Consider the following 18,185-nt stretch of genomic DNA (forward strand, 5'->3'; position numbering starts at 1 on the left):
TTTGAACGGCGATTACGGCCAAACTATTAGACTTAGAGCAATCAGTCCAACTCCATCGTAATCAGCGTAAGAAAATCTATCGACTGAGGCCAAAGCCAAGTCAATATCTCGCAAAAAGTTTTTGAATATTTAAACGCCGATTACGGCGAAACTAAAGGAGATAGCGCAAAATGATTAGAAAATTTGTAATCAGCGCGTCAAAATCTATCGGATAAGATAGGTTTAAATTGAATCTGAGATATGTTAACAAATTTTTACTTTTTTTTTATTTTGTAAATTGCGGCAAAACTGTGTCTCAATGATATAATATTATTTTGACGTAAACCTATGTAAAATGTTCCGGGGAATCGATTGGCGTCAAAAAAACTGCAAAATTCCTAATACGAGTAGTTTTGAAGTTATAGTCGGGGATACATTTTGCATACTTTTGATTTTATCACAAATTTTCTCGATAACTATTTATCGTAGAACACTGAACTTTTTTATATGCTAATGTCAACAAAATTGCAATAATTTGTGAAAATCCTAAATATTGATCAAAATTTAGGTTTACGATTGCCGTGATAACCCCCGCGACGTGATCGAAGTGTCCCGATGGATGAAAAACAACGCCTTGGACCCCGTCACCAAATCCATTATAGCCCCCCATCCCAACACATACAGTAAACGACTCGCCGAAAAATTAGTCGCTGATGAATTAGAAAATATGAGAGTTTGTATCGTTCGACTTTCAGTTGAAAATGTCAAACAATCTTAACGTCGGCACCACTAGTAAATTCATTGTTTTTGATTAATTTTAAAATAAGCACATTTAGAGACGAAGCACAAAAATAGGGACGAATTCGGTACCGTCAACAGTTTTTGGAAATTTAGAGACAAAAAGTTGCAGGAAGTCAAAAAATATTCATAGAAATGTGAATATGAATATGAAAACATAACCATATACTTAATAACAAAATATCTAGAAACAAAAACAAAAAGCAAACAAAATTTGTGGCTATAGAGGTAATTTGTCGTCCATTAAAAAAAAACTGTTTAGATTGCCAGGATTTGTCACTAATTGTGTGTGGAAAAAACGAGATTTACAGTGGACATAAATAAATACGTCAAGTTGAAAAATTAAGTAATCATTTGTTTATAAAACTTTTAATTTAAACGAAAGTAAGACAAATACATATTTTGATAAATTCTAAAATATTTTTCAAAAAATTTTTACTTTAAAGAATACTTAATCCATTGTTATTTTTTTAAATTACTATAATACAGATTGATTCATATAACCCTGCGAGTCGAACAAACCAAAAATACTTTTTATGTAATTTTGCAACATTTTTAGCTCTGTATTAAAGAGCTAAACGAGCAACAATTTAAAATATTTATTGCAGAATGTGGTAATTACTGTGTTACATATGTTTTACAGGGTGTTAAATATTTAAGGACGTATTAGTATGGACTAAAATTAATTTTTAGAATTTTCACTAGCCGTTTTCTTTTTTGTTTAATCAGATTGCAAATACATCATGTTTTAAAAAACAAATAATCTTACTTTGCGGAACCATGTTTATTAAGACTTTTTTGCCTGTTTTGATCTATACCTTTACCTCCTGAAATATTTTACAATCTTTTTTAAACACCCTGTATTTCCAATTGTGAAAATAAAAAAAAAAAACACATTTAATTTAATAACCATTTAATAACCAATCACAGCAAGCTTTTCAACATTCTTAATCGCATGTTTTGATAAGCGGATGCACAGCCATGCTCGCCCCCAAACAGCCCACAGTGTTGGAAATATAATCATGGAAATTGCTCTCAATAGCCCACATAAGTCTCTTATATCCTGGTACCACCTGAGTCGACAACCTGCACTCCCCACCCTTTTGTACCAAGAGGAAATTCTCAGGTTTGAAGGCAGTATCAGTATTCCAAATGTAAATATCCGACTCTCCCTTGTATCTGAAGAAGATGGCAGCTCCATTATCAGTCCCCAGAAGCACGATCCTAGTCCCGGGAGGCTTAGCCCCCACGTCGACAATTGCCCCATTGGCTTGCCCACTTTGCAAGTAGCAAACTTTGATACTGAAAACTCTAGGCGAGGACAAGTAAGTGAAGTAGAGGACGTTTCCGCAGGATTTCCTCGCAAGGGCTATGTAGAGGACGTCTTTGTTACCCCCAGCACTGGCCGCGGCCGGTAACACAACCCTGTAGCCCTTCCCTCCAAAGACATCATAAACGAGGATCCCCCCAGCCCCCGCATCGCTAGCGTAAACCCACGCTTTCCCGTCCTTGGAATAGTCCACGATCATGTACTGGAAGCGACTCTGGGGGGTCATGAAGGGCGAGAGGTCCACAGTTTTGATCACCTGACCCGTGGCGGCGTTAATCCCGACGATTTTCGGGGGGCATCGCCTCACCGGCTGCTCCAAAGTGTTGCAAATCCCCAAATCCAAAGCCCAGAGGATGTCCAAAGGGTCGAGGAAGATGTCCACAACGTTCTGCAGGGCGTCGCAATTCCCCTCCTCTTGGATGGCCCAACACGGGAAGGGCTGAAGGGTGGCATGGCAACCGCGCTGTTTCAAATTGAATTTAGCAAGGGTGAAAGGGACGCCATGTTTGAAACGCGGAAGGGCCACAATCGCGTCCTCCTTGTAAATCTGCATTCGGGTCCCGATGACGTTCTTCGGGACATAACGTCCGGTTTGGAGGTAGATGTTCTTGGTGGCTTCGCAAGGAAACGCGAGGTTGGTACCACTGAGCTTGTAACTGAGGTCAGGGATAAGGTTCCTGTTGCAGTCACTGCGAACACCAATAGCTAAAGTCGCCACAAACGCAAGAATTTTCCACATTTTGGTACTTGAACTAGTTGACAAGTGAATAACGTCGTAAGCGACTCGCTTATTTTATATCCAAGTTGGTGTTTTTGTTTTGGTCATGTCTCCATGTTTGTTTAGTTCGGCGGCCATGATTGCAAAATTGTTGATTCAGGTTTGGTCAATGACCTCACTTGAGGCACGTCTGACTTGACCTCAGGCCGAATAAAAGCCGCCAAAAAGTAAGGCCCCTCATCATTCACTCCAATCAATCAATCAAGTATGTTGCGAAAAATCGCCATTTTGTGTACTTTAATCGGCGCCATTTTGGCAAGTTGCGACAAAGAGATCGTGAGGCCTGTGGAATGGACTGGAGGCAATTTCGAGTGGCCTAACGGGGCCACCAAGTCCATTTATCGCTCCTCGGGACGTTTTATTCCAAAAAACGCTATTGCAACCCGTGCCCAAATCTACAAAGATGACGTCATTGTGGCCCTTCCCCGGTACAAGGCTGGCGTCCCTGCCACTTTGGCCAAACTATCGTTGAAACACAAAGGATGTGAGGCGTCTTTGACCCCATTCCCGTGCTGGTCCACCCAGGAGGAGGGCAATTGCAATGCGTTGCAGTCAGTGGTGGATATTTTCGCCGACGCCAATGAGGTTCTGTGGGTGTTGGATGTGGGCGTGGTTAATACTTTGGAGACGCCAATCAGACGCTGTCCCCCGAAAGTGGTAGCGATCTCGCTGCGAACCGGGAAGGTTGTCAAGACGTTGGATTTATCGGGATTGGTGGCTCAAGCGTCGAGGTTGCAATACATCGCTGTGGAATACGCCCCTGATGGACGCCCCTATGCTTACGTCAGCGACGCGGCGACTAGATCTATTCTAGTGTTTGATGTTGCTGGGAATAGGGGATACAGGGTGGTGCTCCCGAAGGCCGTGGTCGGGAATGGGAAACGGGATGTTCTCTACATTGCCCTCATCCAAAAGGGATGCGGAAACAATTTCATCCTTTTCTCCTATCTGTCATCGCCTAAAGTCTTCACAATTCGGACGGATTACCTCAGGGCGGGTTGCACATCGGGAAAAATCGTCGATAGTGGTTCCAAAGACGGGAAAATCATCATCCTGGGTACCGATCTTGGTACCGCTGTTTTCTTCCGGTATGAGGGTAAACCGGAAGTGTACCGATGGGACGCCAACCTTCCTCTAGCTCCAGGACTCCCAGTTCTAGTCTACAAATCCAAAAAGTGCTACTTGTCCACACACGCCATCCCTGACCTCAAACGCGAAAGAATGAGGATCCTTGAAAGCAACTTCCCTGACTTTATCCAAAACACTGTAGGCTGTGGAGCCTCACAAAGGGTGACTTTGATGGGAGGCTGTGTTAATCCCAAAAACCCATTACCCGTACACACGTAAACTGATTTATTGTTGATTTGTTGAATAAAGACGATATTACAAGAAAATGTTGTATTTGAGTAATTTTATTAAACGTTTGCTGAGTTGGGGCGACTCCTGGCATAGGTGAGAGGGGCTGGGATTGGCGAGGGCCCAGATCGAGTTTTGAGGGCCTGTATAGAGTTGGGACACGTAAGGTAAAAGCTCATAAGACTGAGCCAAGACGTTATAATGCTCAGCAATTGGGGGATTCCTGTAAGTTAAATGTAGGTTATGCAACCAACTATTGCCCCAATAAACAAGCAAAATCAGTAACATAAGCGTTCTGAACAATATTTTAACAAAGTTTTAGTAAACAAAACAAATTAAGATTGAAATTACGTAATAATCAAATAATGTCAATTATGAAATAAACACGCAAATTCGGACAAAATTAGCGGCGTAAGTATTTAAACTAAAATTTCTAACACATTTTTGGTGTAGAAAATACAAACAAATTTATAATTATTAAACAATAGAGCAATTGAAAGATTGATCAATTGTTGGTTATGCAACCAGCACTTCCCAACTTTCGGCATTAAATAAAAAACAAAATCGGGCAAAATCAGCGTCAGAAGTGTTTAAATCGAGATTTCTTACAAAGTTTTAGTCTGAAAAATGCAAACAAAGTTAGAATTATTAAATAAAGAGTGATATTATTATTAACTGAGAAAGTTTAACTATGACACTTTTTGCAAGTATAGTGTTGTAACAATTTATTTATGCCAGAATATTTTTTCATTGACCGGTTTTGTGTAAAATTTTTAATTAAACGCTTCTTTTTATAAAAAAATAAAAAATCAATAGCAGAAATAGATAAATTACACGAGATTAGGTTTATGAATCATGTGCGATGGTGGTGTAATGGTCAGCATAGTTGCCTTCCAAGCAGTTGATCCGGGTTCGATTCCCGGCCATCGCATCTTTTTTTTACCTTGTGTCCCATCGAACAACCACATAATCACGTGGTATGTAATAACTGAGCCCATTTTTGAAATCTGCAACGAGACACGTCGAGTTTCCTAGTTTTTCTCCCAGAAATGTGACATTAGCGTTGAATATTTCTTCCTCCTGGAAACATTTTTAGCTTGTTTTTTTTTTATTCTTCACTATTTTGGTTTGAAACCTGATTAAAACTTTCGATTTCGGTTAAATCTAATGAAAAAATCCCTCTTTCGTCCCCTCCAGTGAGATACAAAATCGGTTCTTTGCGCCCAAGAGCCACATATTTGGTTGAAATTGGTAAATTGGTGTTTGGGGCTTCTAAATTGATTTGCCACCACTTGAATTCAGCCAAGGAAAATATTAGTAAATTGCTGGAGGCGTCTAAACCGATGTATGCTTTTGGCCCATCCACCACTAAAGAATTAAAGCTAACGTTTTTAGGTGCTTCTAAAGTGAAATTAATTTTTTGGAAAATATTATAAATGACAATTTTTGGTAAACACTCCAAGTTGCCTTTGTCTAAAACCCACAAACGTGGCCTCATAGTTTCCATATCCACAGCCACAACATCTTGCAAATGGTCGCAGTTATTCCACGTTTGAAAATCAAGAAAAAAGGGATATTTTCTAAAAATTTCACTTAAAACTGGTTCAAAAACATTTAAAAATTCACCTGGGAAAAATCGGTTGTTCATTGAACCATGACGCTTCAACCAGAGTCGGATTGGTGATATTGTTACGACAAGAGCTTCTTGGTAGCGATAAAAAAGCCCGATTCCCATAAACAGCAACTTGGGACACAAAATAATCAGAAGAAATGTTGTAGTAAGATAAATCCCACCCAAAAATTGGGATCACAACAATCAATAAAACTGGAATTAATTGGCACATTGTTGGGGCTAGCTTCAAGGAATAGTTTGCAAAGTTTAGCAAAATTTTTGCTTGCTATTGCTGCAATTTTCTTGCTTGATTTACAAATTCTTTGATTTCTGAATTAAGTGTATATTGCGTTGCCCACCCTATACTATTTTTAAGCATTATTTTGATTATTACTTAATTAATGTTGAACTATTTTAAATTTAATTTGTTGTCACAGAAAGCCACTTTGTGTTTTTGTTCCAACTTCCCATATTTTCATTTTTAAATAATTAGGTGTATATTGTGTTGTCTATCTTACATTATTTTTTGAAGATCATTTTTATTTAATACTAATTTAATTAATTTTGTGTTATCTTTAATCAAATCTTTTGACAAAGGGAGTCACCCTTCATAATTAATTCAAGTTGATAACCCCAACAAGGGAATTATCCTCACTTCCTTAGGCACGTTGCGGGACAATGAAAGGATTATTTAGGGCGAAGGGCTGAAGCAAGAGCAAGAAAAGGGAAAATAAAGTAATTTCAGCAAATTAACAGTTTATTCTTAATTTTTGCATAATCACTCATTTCCCAACTCTTCCTTATCACAACCTAGCGTAACAATTATCAAAACACCGAAATAATACCATAAAAAATAAGATATTGCCATAATCTTTAAAACCTGCTATATTTAGTTACAATCAACCATTACAACAACTGTAATGAAACAAAAAAACGATAAACTCGAAGCGATTTATGTCCAACTTTGCTGTTTACCGGGTTGCTGATAAACAAGCAAAGACTTTGAACCGGTTTAATATTTTTTTATCTATTAACACAGTGACAATGGCAGCGAAAAGTTTAGCTCGGTTTGTAGTCTCCAGAATTTCAACCCCTATCTCGAATAAGGGATTCGTGAACAACCCCAACGTCAAATTTTACAGCGGTGAGTGTTTGAGGTTAGGGAGACTTTAACCCAAGTTGGTCTCACCCAATTACCCAAAAATTAAATATCAAGGCCCAGATTTACATAATTAGAACACACTCAGAAGTAAACAAAGATTTATTAATTTTTCGACTTGTTATGAATTTTCAGACGCTCACATGCTACGTCATTGGAGTTAATTAATTTTTAATGTATCTTGGTGGAAAAAATCGAAAGAAAAATCCATTTGAAGGTTATAAAAAGGTCAACTGTCACTGTGACAGTCAAGTTATATACAGGGTCGATCAACGAAATTACACCACCAAACCGACAAAGTGGCGTTGATTATAAATATTATATTAAAAAAATATATATTAAAATTTACAAAACCGTTGTTTGCTACCCTGAACCGGCCCTTTTCAAATGAATGGGATTTTGAATTTTTAATAATTCTATTTGTGGAAAAAATTGAAAAAAACTAATTTGAAGGTCATAAAAACGTCAACTGTCACTTTGACAGTTAGATAAACGAAATAAAAAGATTTAATTTTTTCGACCCGATTATGAATTTTGAAACGCTCACATGTTACGTCATTGGCCTTATTTAGAAAGGAACAAGATTTTGTACTTTTATTGAGTTTTTTGTGGAAAAAATTAAAAAAAATCAATTTGAAATTTAAAAAACGTCAAGCGACAACATGACAGTTCAGTTATACAGAGTGGACGAACGAAATTAAAAGATTTAATTTTTCCACCCGATTATGAATTTTGAGGCGTTCACATCTTATGTTATTGGAGTTAATTAGAAATGTACAAGATTTTGTATTTTTAACAAGTTTATTGTGGAAAAAATTGAAAATAATCAATTTGAAAAACGTCAACTGCCACTTTGACAGTCAAGTTGAACGAAATTAATTATATTACGTCATTGGAGTTGATTAGAAATGTACTTTTAATCAGGTTATTGTGGAAACAATTGAAAAAAACATGAATTTGTAGGTTATAAAAACGTCAAGTGTCACTTTGACAGTCAAATTATATACATAGTGGCTGAACGAAATTACACCACTAGCCCGGCAAAATAAAAACTTGTCGTATTGTAACCTTCACGAATTAATTTAAACGTTAATTAATGTTAATTGGTTTCCAGTTCAAAAAAACTTCGAATTTATTAAAACGCACAAAACCGGAGCTCGCAACAACGTGGGGGTGATAACCCTGAACCGGCCCAAGGCCCTAAATGCCCTTTGCAACGGTCTTATGCAAGAAGTGGCCGATGCTTTGGACGTGTTCGAGAAAGACAAGGAAATTGGGGCTATCATAATCACCGGTAGTGAAAAAGCTTTCGCTGCGGGGGCCGACATCAAAGAAATGCAAAACAACACTTATTCCCAATGCGTCAGTGGCAACTTCCTGGCCCATTGGAACCGCGTCTCCGAGAGTGTGAAGCCCGTGATTGCGGCCGTCAACGGCTACGCTGTGAGTGTAAAAATTGTAAAAAAAAAAATGATTTTTTATTAATTTTGGCAGCTGGGGGGCGGTTGCGAGCTGGCCATGATGTGTGACATCATCTACGCCGGCGAGAACGCCAAGTTCGGACAGCCGGAGATTTTAATCGGGACCATCCCCGGCGCGGGGGGCACCCAGCGGCTGACGCGCGTGGTGGGCAAGTCCAAGGCGATGGAGATGGTGCTCACGGGGGACCAAGTGCCGGCGCACGAGGCCGAGAAAATGGGGCTGGTTAGCAAAGTCTTCCCCGTCGATAAACTAATGGAGGAGGCGGTCAAATTGGGGGAGAAAATCGCCAAAAACTCGCATCTGGTTAATGGGATGTGCAAGGAGTCGGTCAATACGGCCTATGAGACCACCCTGAGAGAGGGGCTGCATTTTGAGAAGAGGATGTTCCACGGGACCTTCGCCACCAAGGACCGCAAAGAAGGGATGACGGCGTTCGTTGAAAAACGGGCCCCCAATTTCACAAACGAATAGTTTTTTAATTTTTAATAAAGAATATTGTTATTCAATGAGGTTATTGAAAAAAAAATTGAAGGTTATAAAAACGTCAACTGTCACTTTGACAGTCAAGTTCTACAGGGTGAATGAACGAAACTAAAAGATTTAATTTTTTCGACTAGATTATCAATTTTGAGGCATTCATATATTATGTCATTGTTAATTAATATTAATTGGTTTCCAGTTCAAAAAAAACTTTATTTAATTTATTAAAATGCGAGTTTATTATGGAAAATAAAAAAAATTGAAGGTTATAAAAACGTCACTTGACAGTCACTTTGACAGTTAAGTAATACAAGATGGATGAACGAAATTAAAAGATTTAATTTTTATGAATTTTGTTTTGGAGCGCTTACATAATTATTACGTCATTAGGGTTAATTAAAAATGAATAAGTTTTCACATTTTTAATGAATTGTAGAAAAAAAAATTGAAGAACGTCAACTGTCACTTTGACCGTCAAGTATATGTCATTGGAGTTAATTAGAAATGAATGGGTTTTTGTATTTTTTTTTTTGTGGAAAAAAATAAAAAAAATATCAATTTAAAGGTTATAAAAACATGAACTGTCATTTTGACAGTCAAGTTATACAGGATGGAAGACCGAAATCAAACGATTTATAAAACGAGTAATTTTTTTAATAAAGAATATTGTTCTTTTTCCGTGTTTAGTGACCTTAACTCGAGGCCAGTCTCTTCAAATATCCAACTCCCAGTTGAGCGATTAGTAGTTTTTTGCGATGAGAGGTGTAAACACGCAAAAAGTTGTCTTGTTTGAAGTCGGGGGGGATGTTCTGGGGCGCGTGGCCAAGTCCCTCAACTACCCCTCAGTCCAAGCACTGAAAAACGACGTTTTCGTCCTGAAAGAGTGGATGAAAACGCAGCCCCATCTACCGGAGATTATGGGTAACTTTGGCGTTTATTTTGTCCAAGACTGCACCTGAATTTTAGCTGAAAAAATGATTGAGAATTTCCTAATCTTGAACAAGGGTAGTATCGAGTTGACTAAAGAAAAAATCGATATGTACTACACCGTGCGCTCACATTTACCCGAAGTTTTCGACGAGAGTAACCCCAAATTGCCCGAAATGAGACAAATCGTTGACGCAGTGTATTTTTTTTTTAGAACTGAAATTTTACCCAAAAACTCTAGTCATGTTGTAGCGTTACCGAAACTGACCAAAGAAATGTTCAGGGTGTCTTTTAGTAAAATCCGCAATACTGAGCTCATGGAAAAAATTGATTTCAATAAAGTGATTGCTCATTTGGTGAATTGTCAAGAAATCCGACTTTCTGAAGACGTAGCCTTTGGGGATATTTTTATCGTCGATGCCGCAGATGCCTCCTTCAATTTGATGTTAAAATTCACACCCAGTATATTATACAAAACCCTGATTTTGATTTATGAGGTAATCAATGTTTTGCCACCACATTTGTTTCATAGCATTTTTAGAGACTTTTCTCGATGCGTCTTAAAGCAGTCTACGTTTTTAACGCCCCTCCGTTTGTGGAAAAAATCGTAACAATTGTTAAAGGCTTCATAAAACCAAAAATGTTCGATAGGGTAAGTTTTATTTAGGTGAAAAACACAAAATAATGGTTTTTAACAGATACATATTTATCCGGACAGTAGTTTTTTGCTTAAATGTTTTGACAAAGAACAAATCCCAAGTGATTACGGCGGTGAAGAGAAATCGCTTTGTGAATTACAAGGTTTTACAAGAATTTTTAGTTAAGATGTTGTTAACAATTTTTTCTAGAATTAGGCAAGTTGAAAAGAGTAGAATATCAAGAACGTTTTGACAAATTGGATAATCTGCGAGTCAATGAAAAGTTGAGACCTGAAAAACTGATAAATGATGAAAATTTGGGCTTTTATGGCAACTTTAAAAAACTGGAAATTGATTGATGTTTATTTGGTTGCCTACCCGACAATAATTTTATTAATTATATAATAGTTTAGTAATACTTGCTTTGGATATTACAATTAGCATAGAATGCATATAAATGTAAAAATAAATAAAAACTTGTTGTTTATCCATTTGTTGGTTTTTATTTTCAAATTTCGGGTTTTGGTATCTTGGCCACTTTTTTTACTTGTTAAGCACACTTAATTTTAAATAAAAGTTTCATAAAATCCAGGTATTCTGGAAACGTCAACCAACACAACAGACCAATCTCCAAATTTAGAAGAGTACGTAATAGCTTTTTTCTAAAATGATTTCGGAAATATTGAAAAAAAACCTATTAAAAGACGCACCCCTTGCGTTGCATTTTTCGATATATGTTCATAGAAAATTTTTGTTTTAAAAATGAATATTCATCTCCTGTTTAAATTTGTAACAATAAAAATTATTAAAAATTTATTTTATTTTTGTTACTTTTGTGAGTTAATTTGTATTTTTTTATGTTTAATTAGGATCTCTTATTTCAATTTAAAATAAAAACGTGTACTTAGAGATTTTTGCTTTTTAATCCGTCTTCTTTAATTTCATTTTCATGGACCAACCTATTTTTTAGCAAATTCGATAGATAATTGTCGAAATGGCAACACGAAAATATTATGTATTACCTACATAAAGTTATTTTTAAAAAACTATCCAAAAAGTGAAATAATATCAATAAAAAACAAAGATAGAATTTTAAATCAAGTTAAAAATTTTGTATTTGTTAAAAAGAAAATTGACCTGTTCGAGCATTTTTCCAAAACAAAATATTTTCAGTTTTAATAAATAAGATTATTCTATAATTTTGCCGCTCACTGTATACCTACCCTCATCATTTAATTTTTTTTAGATAGCCCCCCCCAAAATTAATTCCTGGATCCGTCCCTGCATCCTTGGTCGAATTTCGAATTTGAACGAACAGTCGTAGCGGTAACGTTGTTGTGTGCGTGTGTGTGTGTGTGTATAATTGTGTGCCTTTTTGCCGTCTACGTTTGTTAGTAGTGTGATTTGAAATTTTTTGTTTGCCAAAAAATTATTTTTGTTTGAAAATCTCAAAAAATTCAGTTTTCAAACAAAAAATTTCAAATTACACTACTAACAGACTGGAGAAATACGACGGTCTGGTATTGAGGAGAGCCTCCTTTTTGAGGGCTCGAGACCCAAGCATCTTGGCGTTCAATCGACCTTTAATTCCGGGCCCCAGGACGAATTTAGATAAGGAATTCGCTGAAGAAACGTCTCAAGGCGACAACCAGGTAAAAACTTTAAGGAAAAACACTCTTTCTTATCATTTTAACGAATGATTTTGAATTTCTTTCTGAGGTGATTTGTTTGTTCTTAAAGTTTGAGTTCAAGTGAAGAAAGCTGCTCGGGCGATGAAGATTTGAGGGTTAACTATAATGTTGAGTGTTTCTTCTTTGATTGAGTGATTGTGCACTAGCATATTTTACAAATCTAATTAAGATCTCTAAAATATGTGTTGTTTTTTTAGCCAGAAAATATTCGGGTATTTTTGCGTTTGAAAGACGGCCATGATCTTCAGGACTTATACCAAATCGATGGGAACGTCCTCACTTCAAAGGTCCCGAGGAACATTAAAGAAGATGATTCGTTGAATAAAATGTACACATTTACAAGAATATTTGGCCCTCAAACTACGCAAGGAGATTTCTTCAATTGTGTTGTGAAACCTAAAATTTTTGATTTTATAAATGGCGAAAACTCGACCCTTTTTACGTATGGCGCTTCAGGCTCTGGTAAAAAATTTGGAACTGTTTCAAACAGCGATTTATGTACTGAATTTTTAGGAAAAACTTTTACTGTGACGGCCACACAGAAAAAACCAGGGATAGTTCCAAGGTCTTTGGACTATCTCTTCCGCAGTTTGCCCAGTAATCCTCCTGCAAAGCCAACACCTGCAGGAACTGTCAAACCATTAAGTGAGTCCGAGTCTAAGACGGAAAAATTGCTCTGCAAACATCTTCTTGATTCGTCTTCAAGGTCGGGAGATCGGACGCAACAAGTTGTGATCACCTACCGGTAAGTTCGATATGTATTGTTTAGTCCCACATATTACCTGTTTTGATTTACATCTAAGAAAACGATTTTAACAAATAATTTCATTAAGTACTTGTTTTTAACACAAATTGGTCAAATTGGCCACACGAAATCAATTTGATGAAATTTTGATAAAAAATAGAAGTAGTGAAATAGTTATTTATTCGACGAGTTTGAGTGTAATCGGACTCTTTATTTGACCGAGTGGATTTTTAAACCACGAGGTGGAATAAAGCGTCCGATTTACACTCAAACGAGTGGAATACAACATTTTATTCTTCGAATTAGAGTCAACAAGGCTTAAACTTGCTTTAAATCTGTTAAAAATAATTTGACGTTTTGTATTGAAAAATGCCAAACAGTTGTCAAAACTTCCTTACACGGGAGAAAAACCGTAAATTTTGACAGTGTCGAAGAATAAATTAATTTGAAACAATAACTTATAAAACATTCATTTAAGATATCATATAAAATCAAAAAGGATTGTAGTCGATAAAATTATTAGTTTTTTTAATTTAGTATTATTTATTATTATTCGTCTTTGACTTTGGACTGGATCTCTTAGACTTTTCTAAAAAACTATAAAGTTTTAGACGTTTCATAGTTTAATCCGATTAGTTTACAAACTACTTTATCTGTATTTGTTTTATAACAATAACTTTGTTGAAATATAGTCAATTTTTTTTTCTTACCTAATTCATCGGTTTTTTCAATAAACACTGTTTTGACGTTTCAAAAGTTAAAAAAATTAATTAAATATCTTTCAGTATATGAGCTGACAATTTTAGAATTTTTCTAAATGTCATGGTATATTTTGGACTTTTCAATTTTAAATTAGAAACCTTATTTTTTTTATAATTTAGAAGGTATTAGTTTTCGTGGTACTGACATGTGCAATATGTTTTACTTTTACGCAAAATTATTGTTTAAAGAAGTTTGAAAAGTTAAAAAAAATAACAAAAGTTAATAAAATCTCTTTGCGTGTCATATAAGACAATGTCATTATTGCAATATCAAGAAGCAGCAAATTAAAGGAAATATTGCCAATATTTATTTTAATTATTAATAAGAAATGACTTTAGTGTTGTTAATTTATTTTATTATTTATTTATTTATTTTTACTTTTAATAAAATTATTGTTAACGTTTTATTGACACTTTGCAATTATTTTTAATAAAAGTAGAACATATTGAACAAAAAAAACTAATATCTTTCAAACTATAAAAAATTTGGGTCCCTAATTAAAGTTGAATATAGCCCAAAATATACACGCCCTAGACAAAAATTTCATGTAAAATAAGATACCAGGAACATGGAAAAAATGTTTAAAAATTTCTCTGTCAAAAAATTTTGACATTTATTTTTTATCTGACATTTTTTATGTCTATTTAATGATCTGATGATCTTGTATATGTTTTTTTTTTTATAATTATTTAGTAAAGGTACAAACATTTTGCCAATAAAAGCTAGAAGTAACATTAAACGGAATTACAATTTAGTATACATCTTCCTTGTTTCCTCTTCTAATATCCTGTAGCAAAAAAACTTGGAAAATTATTTTTCCAACAGAAATAAATAGATTGAAAGTGCAAAATTTAAACTCATAACTTCGAAATTTTTGTAAATAGAATTTTTTTAACATTTTTACTATGTTTCTGGTATCTTACCTTACATGGCACGAGTTCTGGCGCACCCTGTATGTACTATGACATTTAGAAAAATTCGAAATTTGTCAGCTTATGCTATACTGCCCGCCAAAATTTACCGGACAACTAACACGTTGCGATTTTTCACAATGCAATATTTTTGTTATTCTGTGTCGGATTTCGACGAATTTTTGTTTGCATTAGAAAAAAAACTTTCTAGATCATTGTAATTTAATTCAATAACATTTCTAGTTTTGTCTTCTAAATGTGATACTCAAAAGACGAAGGCACTGTTTTTTTACTTTTTTATACTGAGCTGTGGTATGCGAGCGACAGAGACAAACTTAATTTTTTTACTGATTTCACATTATCGCCTATTCTGAATTATGTACCACAATGGAAATTTTGGTGAAAAAATTGGTAGCAGCTTGTCTCCATAGCCACAAATTTTATTTGCTCTTTGTTTTTGTCCCTAAAAATTTTGTTAAAAAATTATGGTTATGTATTCTTTCAAATTGAGATGTTGTCAAAATTTTGACTTTTATGAATCTTGTGTGCCTGTTTGCTTTTTGAAAACTATATTGAATACCTGAGGACAGACATCATTACCTAAGATTTAAAGACAGAATTCAGTGCTAATAATTTTGATAGAAATACACCGCTAGTAAGTACAATGTTGTGGACAAAAATGAGGTTCTTGTACAAAACTGTCAATCAACGCAGACGACGAAAATTACCATGAATGAATTTACTAGTAGTACCAACGTTAAGACTGTTTGGCATTTCCATTAAAAAAAAACAGACTTTAGAGACCACAAAAGTTTTTGATTATTTTAGTAATTTAAGATTATTTTCAGTCATGAAATATGTGTAACATTTTTTTAATTCTTTTAAGGGCAATGCAGCAAAGACTCAGTAATGAACCCGTTGCTGTACTGGAAGGCCTCGACGAACTGTCATCGATCACCGTTTGGACACAGCAAGCAACTAATCTGTGACGCTTTGCTGTCTATACTTTTCCATTTCAGTCTCCAGTTCTTTTATTCTTTCCTTTAATTGGGTGTTTTCAGTTAGGAGTTCCTCCACTACCCTATAGCTTTCAAGGTTGGCAGATTCACTCACAATTGTCTTCGGCGCACTGCTCGTTGATTTCTTATGTTCAAATGAAAGTTCATCGTCTGAAGATGAACTCAATTCAATAACAATGTCGCTTTCCAACTGTTTTATTTTTTCCTCATAATGCGTCTGTAAATTCTTCAATTTCTCTTCGTAACGCCTTCTAACATTTTCTTCAGCAGTTTTGACTTGTTGCTCGGCATCGTTTCTCAGATCCTGAAGGATTTCATCGTAGCCATCTATCAAATACTGCCTTTCAATTTTCAGGTTCGCTTCGTATTCATTCTTTTGACTTTCTAGTTCCGTTTGCAACAATAAAATCATTCTTCGTTCTTCGGTGCAATTATCTCCACTTAAGATCTCTGCTGGCTTTTTTATTGCCCCTCCTTCTTGTCTACGTTCGACGACTTTTATTTCGCTAGCGAGGGCAGAAATCTTAAGGACATGTTGTGACTCGTCGAACATTTCTAGTGATGGGTTTATCGTCACAATCATCGCAATGTCTTCGAATCCAGAAAGAGCATTTTGAAATAATTGAGTCAACTTGGATTCTCTAAAAGGCACCATCTTGTTATCATTTGCCTTCTGGGAGTTTCGCACCGCTAAAATACATCGATTCAAAACTATCAACGAAGTATTGATTGATGTTGTTTGACTCTTTGAGTCGATCTCCCACATTTAATGTTTTTTTGCTGCGTTCGGAACCAGCTAGATCGCAAAAATTGAAACAATTATATTTCAACGTAAGAAATCCAAACCACTGATGCCAATTGAGCACGACAAATGTCGCCAGACATGGATAATGACGTTTTTTGGTGTTTTAAAATTTAATTTTATTGTTTAATTTTTTAGTTTTTCAAGTAGTAATTTGAGTGTAAAATGTTAAAAAGTACCTTTTGTTTGTATCTATTTCTTGTTTGATTTTATAAAATTAAATAAATTCAAGTATTGATTGGTATTTTAGCCACTGCTTTCTTTTTCTGTCAGTTGTCAAACACACTTAACCTTAAATAACCACGTGAAGTTTTTCAAGTAGTAATTTGAGTGTAAAATGTTAAAAAGTGCCCTTCTTGCGAAGCTCCAGAAGAGTCAGCAGAAGAAACATGACTTGGTTAAACAAAAATTCCCAAAATCGGCCACTAAAATCGTGACGAAACAACATAAGAAAAAATCAGAAAAAGTGGCCTCTTTTAATGCCTTCGACGAGAAAATAGTGACCAAACCACCCCCAAAATCAGCCAAACTCAGAACTCGTCGCAAATCAACAGCCCCCCCCGTGGACTTTGACGACGAGATCCGCGATTTGGGGGCGAAGTTCCGCGTGGACCCCTCCGCCGTCCGTCAAGGCGTCCAGGGCTTGATTAAATTCACATTAGAAAATCCGAAATTGCAAAACAGGCTTTTTGACGACGACCAATTCCCGATTTTTCTCCAAATAAACAGTATTAAAGTGGCGAAGGGGCACCCGAAAATCGTCCGGATCCCCCTTAAACACTCCATGTACACCCCCGATAGCGAAATCTGCTTGATTGTGCCCGACGTGAAAGGAGTCCCAAATAAAAACCACGACGAGCATTTGGAGCACTACGAGAAATTGCTGAGACAGAAGGAGGTCACCTGTATCAAAAAAGTGATGACGTTCCACGAGTTTCGAACCGAGTATGAGACTTACGAACTGCGGAAACGCTTAGTCGAATTGTACGACGTTTTCCTCGTCGATGGGAAAATCAGCGGGAAAACGGTGAAAAAATGCGGGAAAATCTTCTACCAGAAGCGAAAAATCCCAACTTCGATTAAACTACAGGTGACGAAATTGAAGGAACACATTGAGACCACCTTGAAAAAGACTCCGCTTTATTTGCACACGAAAGGTGACAGTTTTGTGGTGCAAATAGGCCATAGCAAGATGCAACTAGACGAATTGGTTGAGAACTGTTTTTATGTTTTCAACGGCTTGGAGAAGGATTTTTATGGGGGCTTTGGGAATGTCAGAAGTGTGAATTTGTACGCACATAGGGGGCTCACAATCCCCATTTATACAACCTTAAGTAAGTGTGATTTTTTTTAAATCTAGTTTTGTGTTTATTTGTTGTTTTTTAGAGAATCAAAACGAAGTGGAATTTTCCGAAGTTGAGGAAAAAACAGTCGTGGAAACTGTCTCAGGGGAGTTATCTACAAGATTGAATTCTGGGGTCACAGTTGAACCCACTGGGGAAGTCACGGTTTATAAATTGAACGAGAAAAACAAGAGGAAGAAGATAAATACAAAATAACTTTTTTTAATGAAATGTCTGTAATAATATAAACAAGGAATTAATAAAAAACTGAAAAAATAGTCCAAAAAATTATACATCAAATTTTCGTTGTGAATGTAATTGTCAAAAGAATAGTATACAACCTCAGTTAGAATGTCATATAAGAACACATTTC

At 35.8% G+C, this 18,185-nt stretch overlaps 7 protein-coding genes and 1 non-coding gene across 8 annotated transcripts; 6 read left to right on the top strand and 2 right to left on the bottom strand.

The window, feature by feature from the left end:
• Window positions 1-1,673: 1,673 nt before the first annotated feature.
• On the bottom strand, window positions 1,674-2,980 carry LOC123004161 (protein yellow). Its single transcript, XM_044397282.1, has one exon. It carries the CDS (start codon window positions 2,844-2,846, stop codon window positions 1,725-1,727), a length of 1,122 nt encoding a protein of 373 aa, XP_044253217.1. The 5' UTR covers window positions 2,847-2,980; the 3' UTR covers window positions 1,674-1,724.
• Window positions 2,981-3,078: 98 nt separating this feature from the next.
• LOC123004160 (protein yellow) lies at window positions 3,079-4,279 on the top strand. The gene has a single exon (XM_044397281.1). It carries the CDS (start codon window positions 3,093-3,095, stop codon window positions 4,230-4,232), a length of 1,140 nt encoding a protein of 379 aa, XP_044253216.1. The 5' UTR covers window positions 3,079-3,092; the 3' UTR covers window positions 4,233-4,279.
• LOC123004163 lies at window positions 3,899-6,096 on the bottom strand. The gene is made up of 4 exons (XM_044397283.1): window positions 5,868-6,096; window positions 5,377-5,821; window positions 5,185-5,321; window positions 3,899-4,464 (listed from the first exon to the last, which is right to left on the bottom strand). Exons 1-4 carry the CDS (start codon window positions 6,083-6,085, stop codon window positions 4,269-4,271), a joined length of 996 nt encoding a protein of 331 aa, XP_044253218.1. The 5' UTR covers window positions 6,086-6,096; the 3' UTR covers window positions 3,899-4,268.
• Window positions 5,101-5,172, top strand: Trnag-ucc. The gene has a single exon. It is a non-coding gene; the product is annotated as a tRNA-Gly (tRNA).
• Window positions 6,097-6,774: 678 nt separating the features above from the next.
• LOC123016248 (enoyl-CoA hydratase, mitochondrial-like) lies at window positions 6,775-9,000 on the top strand. Its single transcript, XM_044416521.1, has 3 exons — window positions 6,775-6,997; window positions 8,127-8,455; window positions 8,507-9,000. The coding sequence occupies exons 1-3, from the start codon at window positions 6,808-6,810 to the stop codon at window positions 8,963-8,965; spliced, it is 978 nt and encodes a 325-aa protein (XP_044272456.1). The 5' UTR covers window positions 6,775-6,807; the 3' UTR covers window positions 8,966-9,000.
• Window positions 9,001-9,137: 137 nt separating this feature from the next.
• Window positions 9,138-10,984, top strand: LOC123016249. The gene is made up of 6 exons (XM_044416522.1): window positions 9,138-9,895; window positions 9,941-10,100; window positions 10,143-10,398; window positions 10,443-10,553; window positions 10,600-10,702; window positions 10,750-10,984. Exons 1-6 carry the CDS (start codon window positions 9,730-9,732, stop codon window positions 10,896-10,898), a joined length of 945 nt encoding a protein of 314 aa, XP_044272457.1. The 5' UTR covers window positions 9,138-9,729; the 3' UTR covers window positions 10,899-10,984.
• Window positions 10,985-11,869: 885 nt separating this feature from the next.
• On the top strand, window positions 11,870-16,718 carry LOC123016172 (kinesin-like protein KIF20A). Its single transcript, XM_044416406.1, has 5 exons — window positions 11,870-11,938; window positions 12,038-12,191; window positions 12,428-12,692; window positions 12,744-12,975; window positions 15,535-16,718. The coding sequence occupies exons 3-5, from the start codon at window positions 12,557-12,559 to the stop codon at window positions 15,635-15,637; spliced, it is 471 nt and encodes a 156-aa protein (XP_044272341.1). The 5' UTR covers window positions 11,870-11,938; window positions 12,038-12,191; window positions 12,428-12,556; the 3' UTR covers window positions 15,638-16,718.
• Window positions 16,719-16,798: 80 nt separating this feature from the next.
• On the top strand, window positions 16,799-18,090 carry LOC123016168 (ribosomal L1 domain-containing protein 1-like). The gene is made up of 2 exons (XM_044416400.1): window positions 16,799-17,803; window positions 17,856-18,090. Exons 1-2 carry the CDS (start codon window positions 16,807-16,809, stop codon window positions 18,026-18,028), a joined length of 1,170 nt encoding a protein of 389 aa, XP_044272335.1. The 5' UTR covers window positions 16,799-16,806; the 3' UTR covers window positions 18,029-18,090.
• Window positions 18,091-18,185: the final 95 nt, after the last annotated feature.

Source organism: Tribolium madens, unplaced genomic scaffold (assembly GCF_015345945.1).
Source record: "Tribolium madens isolate multiple individuals breed KSU strain unplaced genomic scaffold, Tmad_KSU_1.1 Scaffold_1;HRSCAF=32;Tcas5.2_LG8, whole genome shotgun sequence".
Classification (NCBI taxonomy): Eukaryota; Metazoa; Arthropoda; class Insecta; order Coleoptera; family Tenebrionidae; genus Tribolium; species Tribolium madens.

What these genes read in the sequence shown, in the direction of transcription:
- LOC123004161 (XM_044397282.1), bottom strand. Translation starts at nt 2,846, where the DNA reads ATGTGGAAAATTCTTGCGTTTGTGGCGACTTTAGCTATTGGTGTTCGC.
- LOC123004160 (XM_044397281.1), top strand. Translation starts at nt 3,093, where the DNA reads ATGTTGCGAAAAATCGCCATTTTGTGTACTTTAATCGGCGCCATTTTG.
- LOC123004163 (XM_044397283.1), bottom strand. Translation starts at nt 6,085, where the DNA reads ATGTGCCAATTAATTCCAGTTTTATTGATTGTTGTGATCCCAATTTTT. An exon ending in GAACAACCGATTTTTCCCAG is followed by an intron (nt 5,822 to 5,867) that starts GTGAATTTTTAA and finishes TGAAATTTTTAG; the next exon opens with AAAATATCCCTTTTTTCTTG. An exon ending in GTTGTTCGATGGGACACAAG is followed by an intron (nt 4,465 to 5,184) that starts GTAAAAAAAAGA and finishes TTTAACTTACAG; the next exon opens with GAATCCCCCAATTGCTGAGC.
- LOC123016248 (XM_044416521.1), top strand. Translation starts at nt 6,808, where the DNA reads ATGTCCAACTTTGCTGTTTACCGGGTTGCTGATAAACAAGCAAAGACT. An exon ending in CAACGTCAAATTTTACAGCG is followed by an intron (nt 6,998 to 8,126) that starts GTGAGTGTTTGA and finishes ATTGGTTTCCAG; the next exon opens with TTCAAAAAAACTTCGAATTT. An exon ending in CGGCCGTCAACGGCTACGCT is followed by an intron (nt 8,456 to 8,506) that starts GTGAGTGTAAAA and finishes TAATTTTGGCAG; the next exon opens with CTGGGGGGCGGTTGCGAGCT.
- LOC123016249 (XM_044416522.1), top strand. Translation starts at nt 9,730, where the DNA reads ATGAGAGGTGTAAACACGCAAAAAGTTGTCTTGTTTGAAGTCGGGGGG. An exon ending in CCATCTACCGGAGATTATGG is followed by an intron (nt 9,896 to 9,940) that starts GTAACTTTGGCG and finishes CCTGAATTTTAG; the next exon opens with CTGAAAAAATGATTGAGAAT. An exon ending in ATCGCTTTGTGAATTACAAG is followed by an intron (nt 10,703 to 10,749) that starts GTTTTACAAGAA and finishes AATTTTTTCTAG; the next exon opens with AATTAGGCAAGTTGAAAAGA.
- LOC123016172 (XM_044416406.1), top strand. Translation starts at nt 12,557, where the DNA reads ATGTACACATTTACAAGAATATTTGGCCCTCAAACTACGCAAGGAGAT. An exon ending in GTATGGCGCTTCAGGCTCTG is followed by an intron (nt 12,693 to 12,743) that starts GTAAAAAATTTG and finishes CTGAATTTTTAG; the next exon opens with GAAAAACTTTTACTGTGACG. An exon ending in CAAGTTGTGATCACCTACCG is followed by an intron (nt 12,976 to 15,534) that starts GTAAGTTCGATA and finishes AATTCTTTTAAG; the next exon opens with GGCAATGCAGCAAAGACTCA.
- LOC123016168 (XM_044416400.1), top strand. Translation starts at nt 16,807, where the DNA reads ATGTTAAAAAGTGCCCTTCTTGCGAAGCTCCAGAAGAGTCAGCAGAAG. An exon ending in CCCCATTTATACAACCTTAA is followed by an intron (nt 17,804 to 17,855) that starts GTAAGTGTGATT and finishes GTTGTTTTTTAG; the next exon opens with AGAATCAAAACGAAGTGGAA.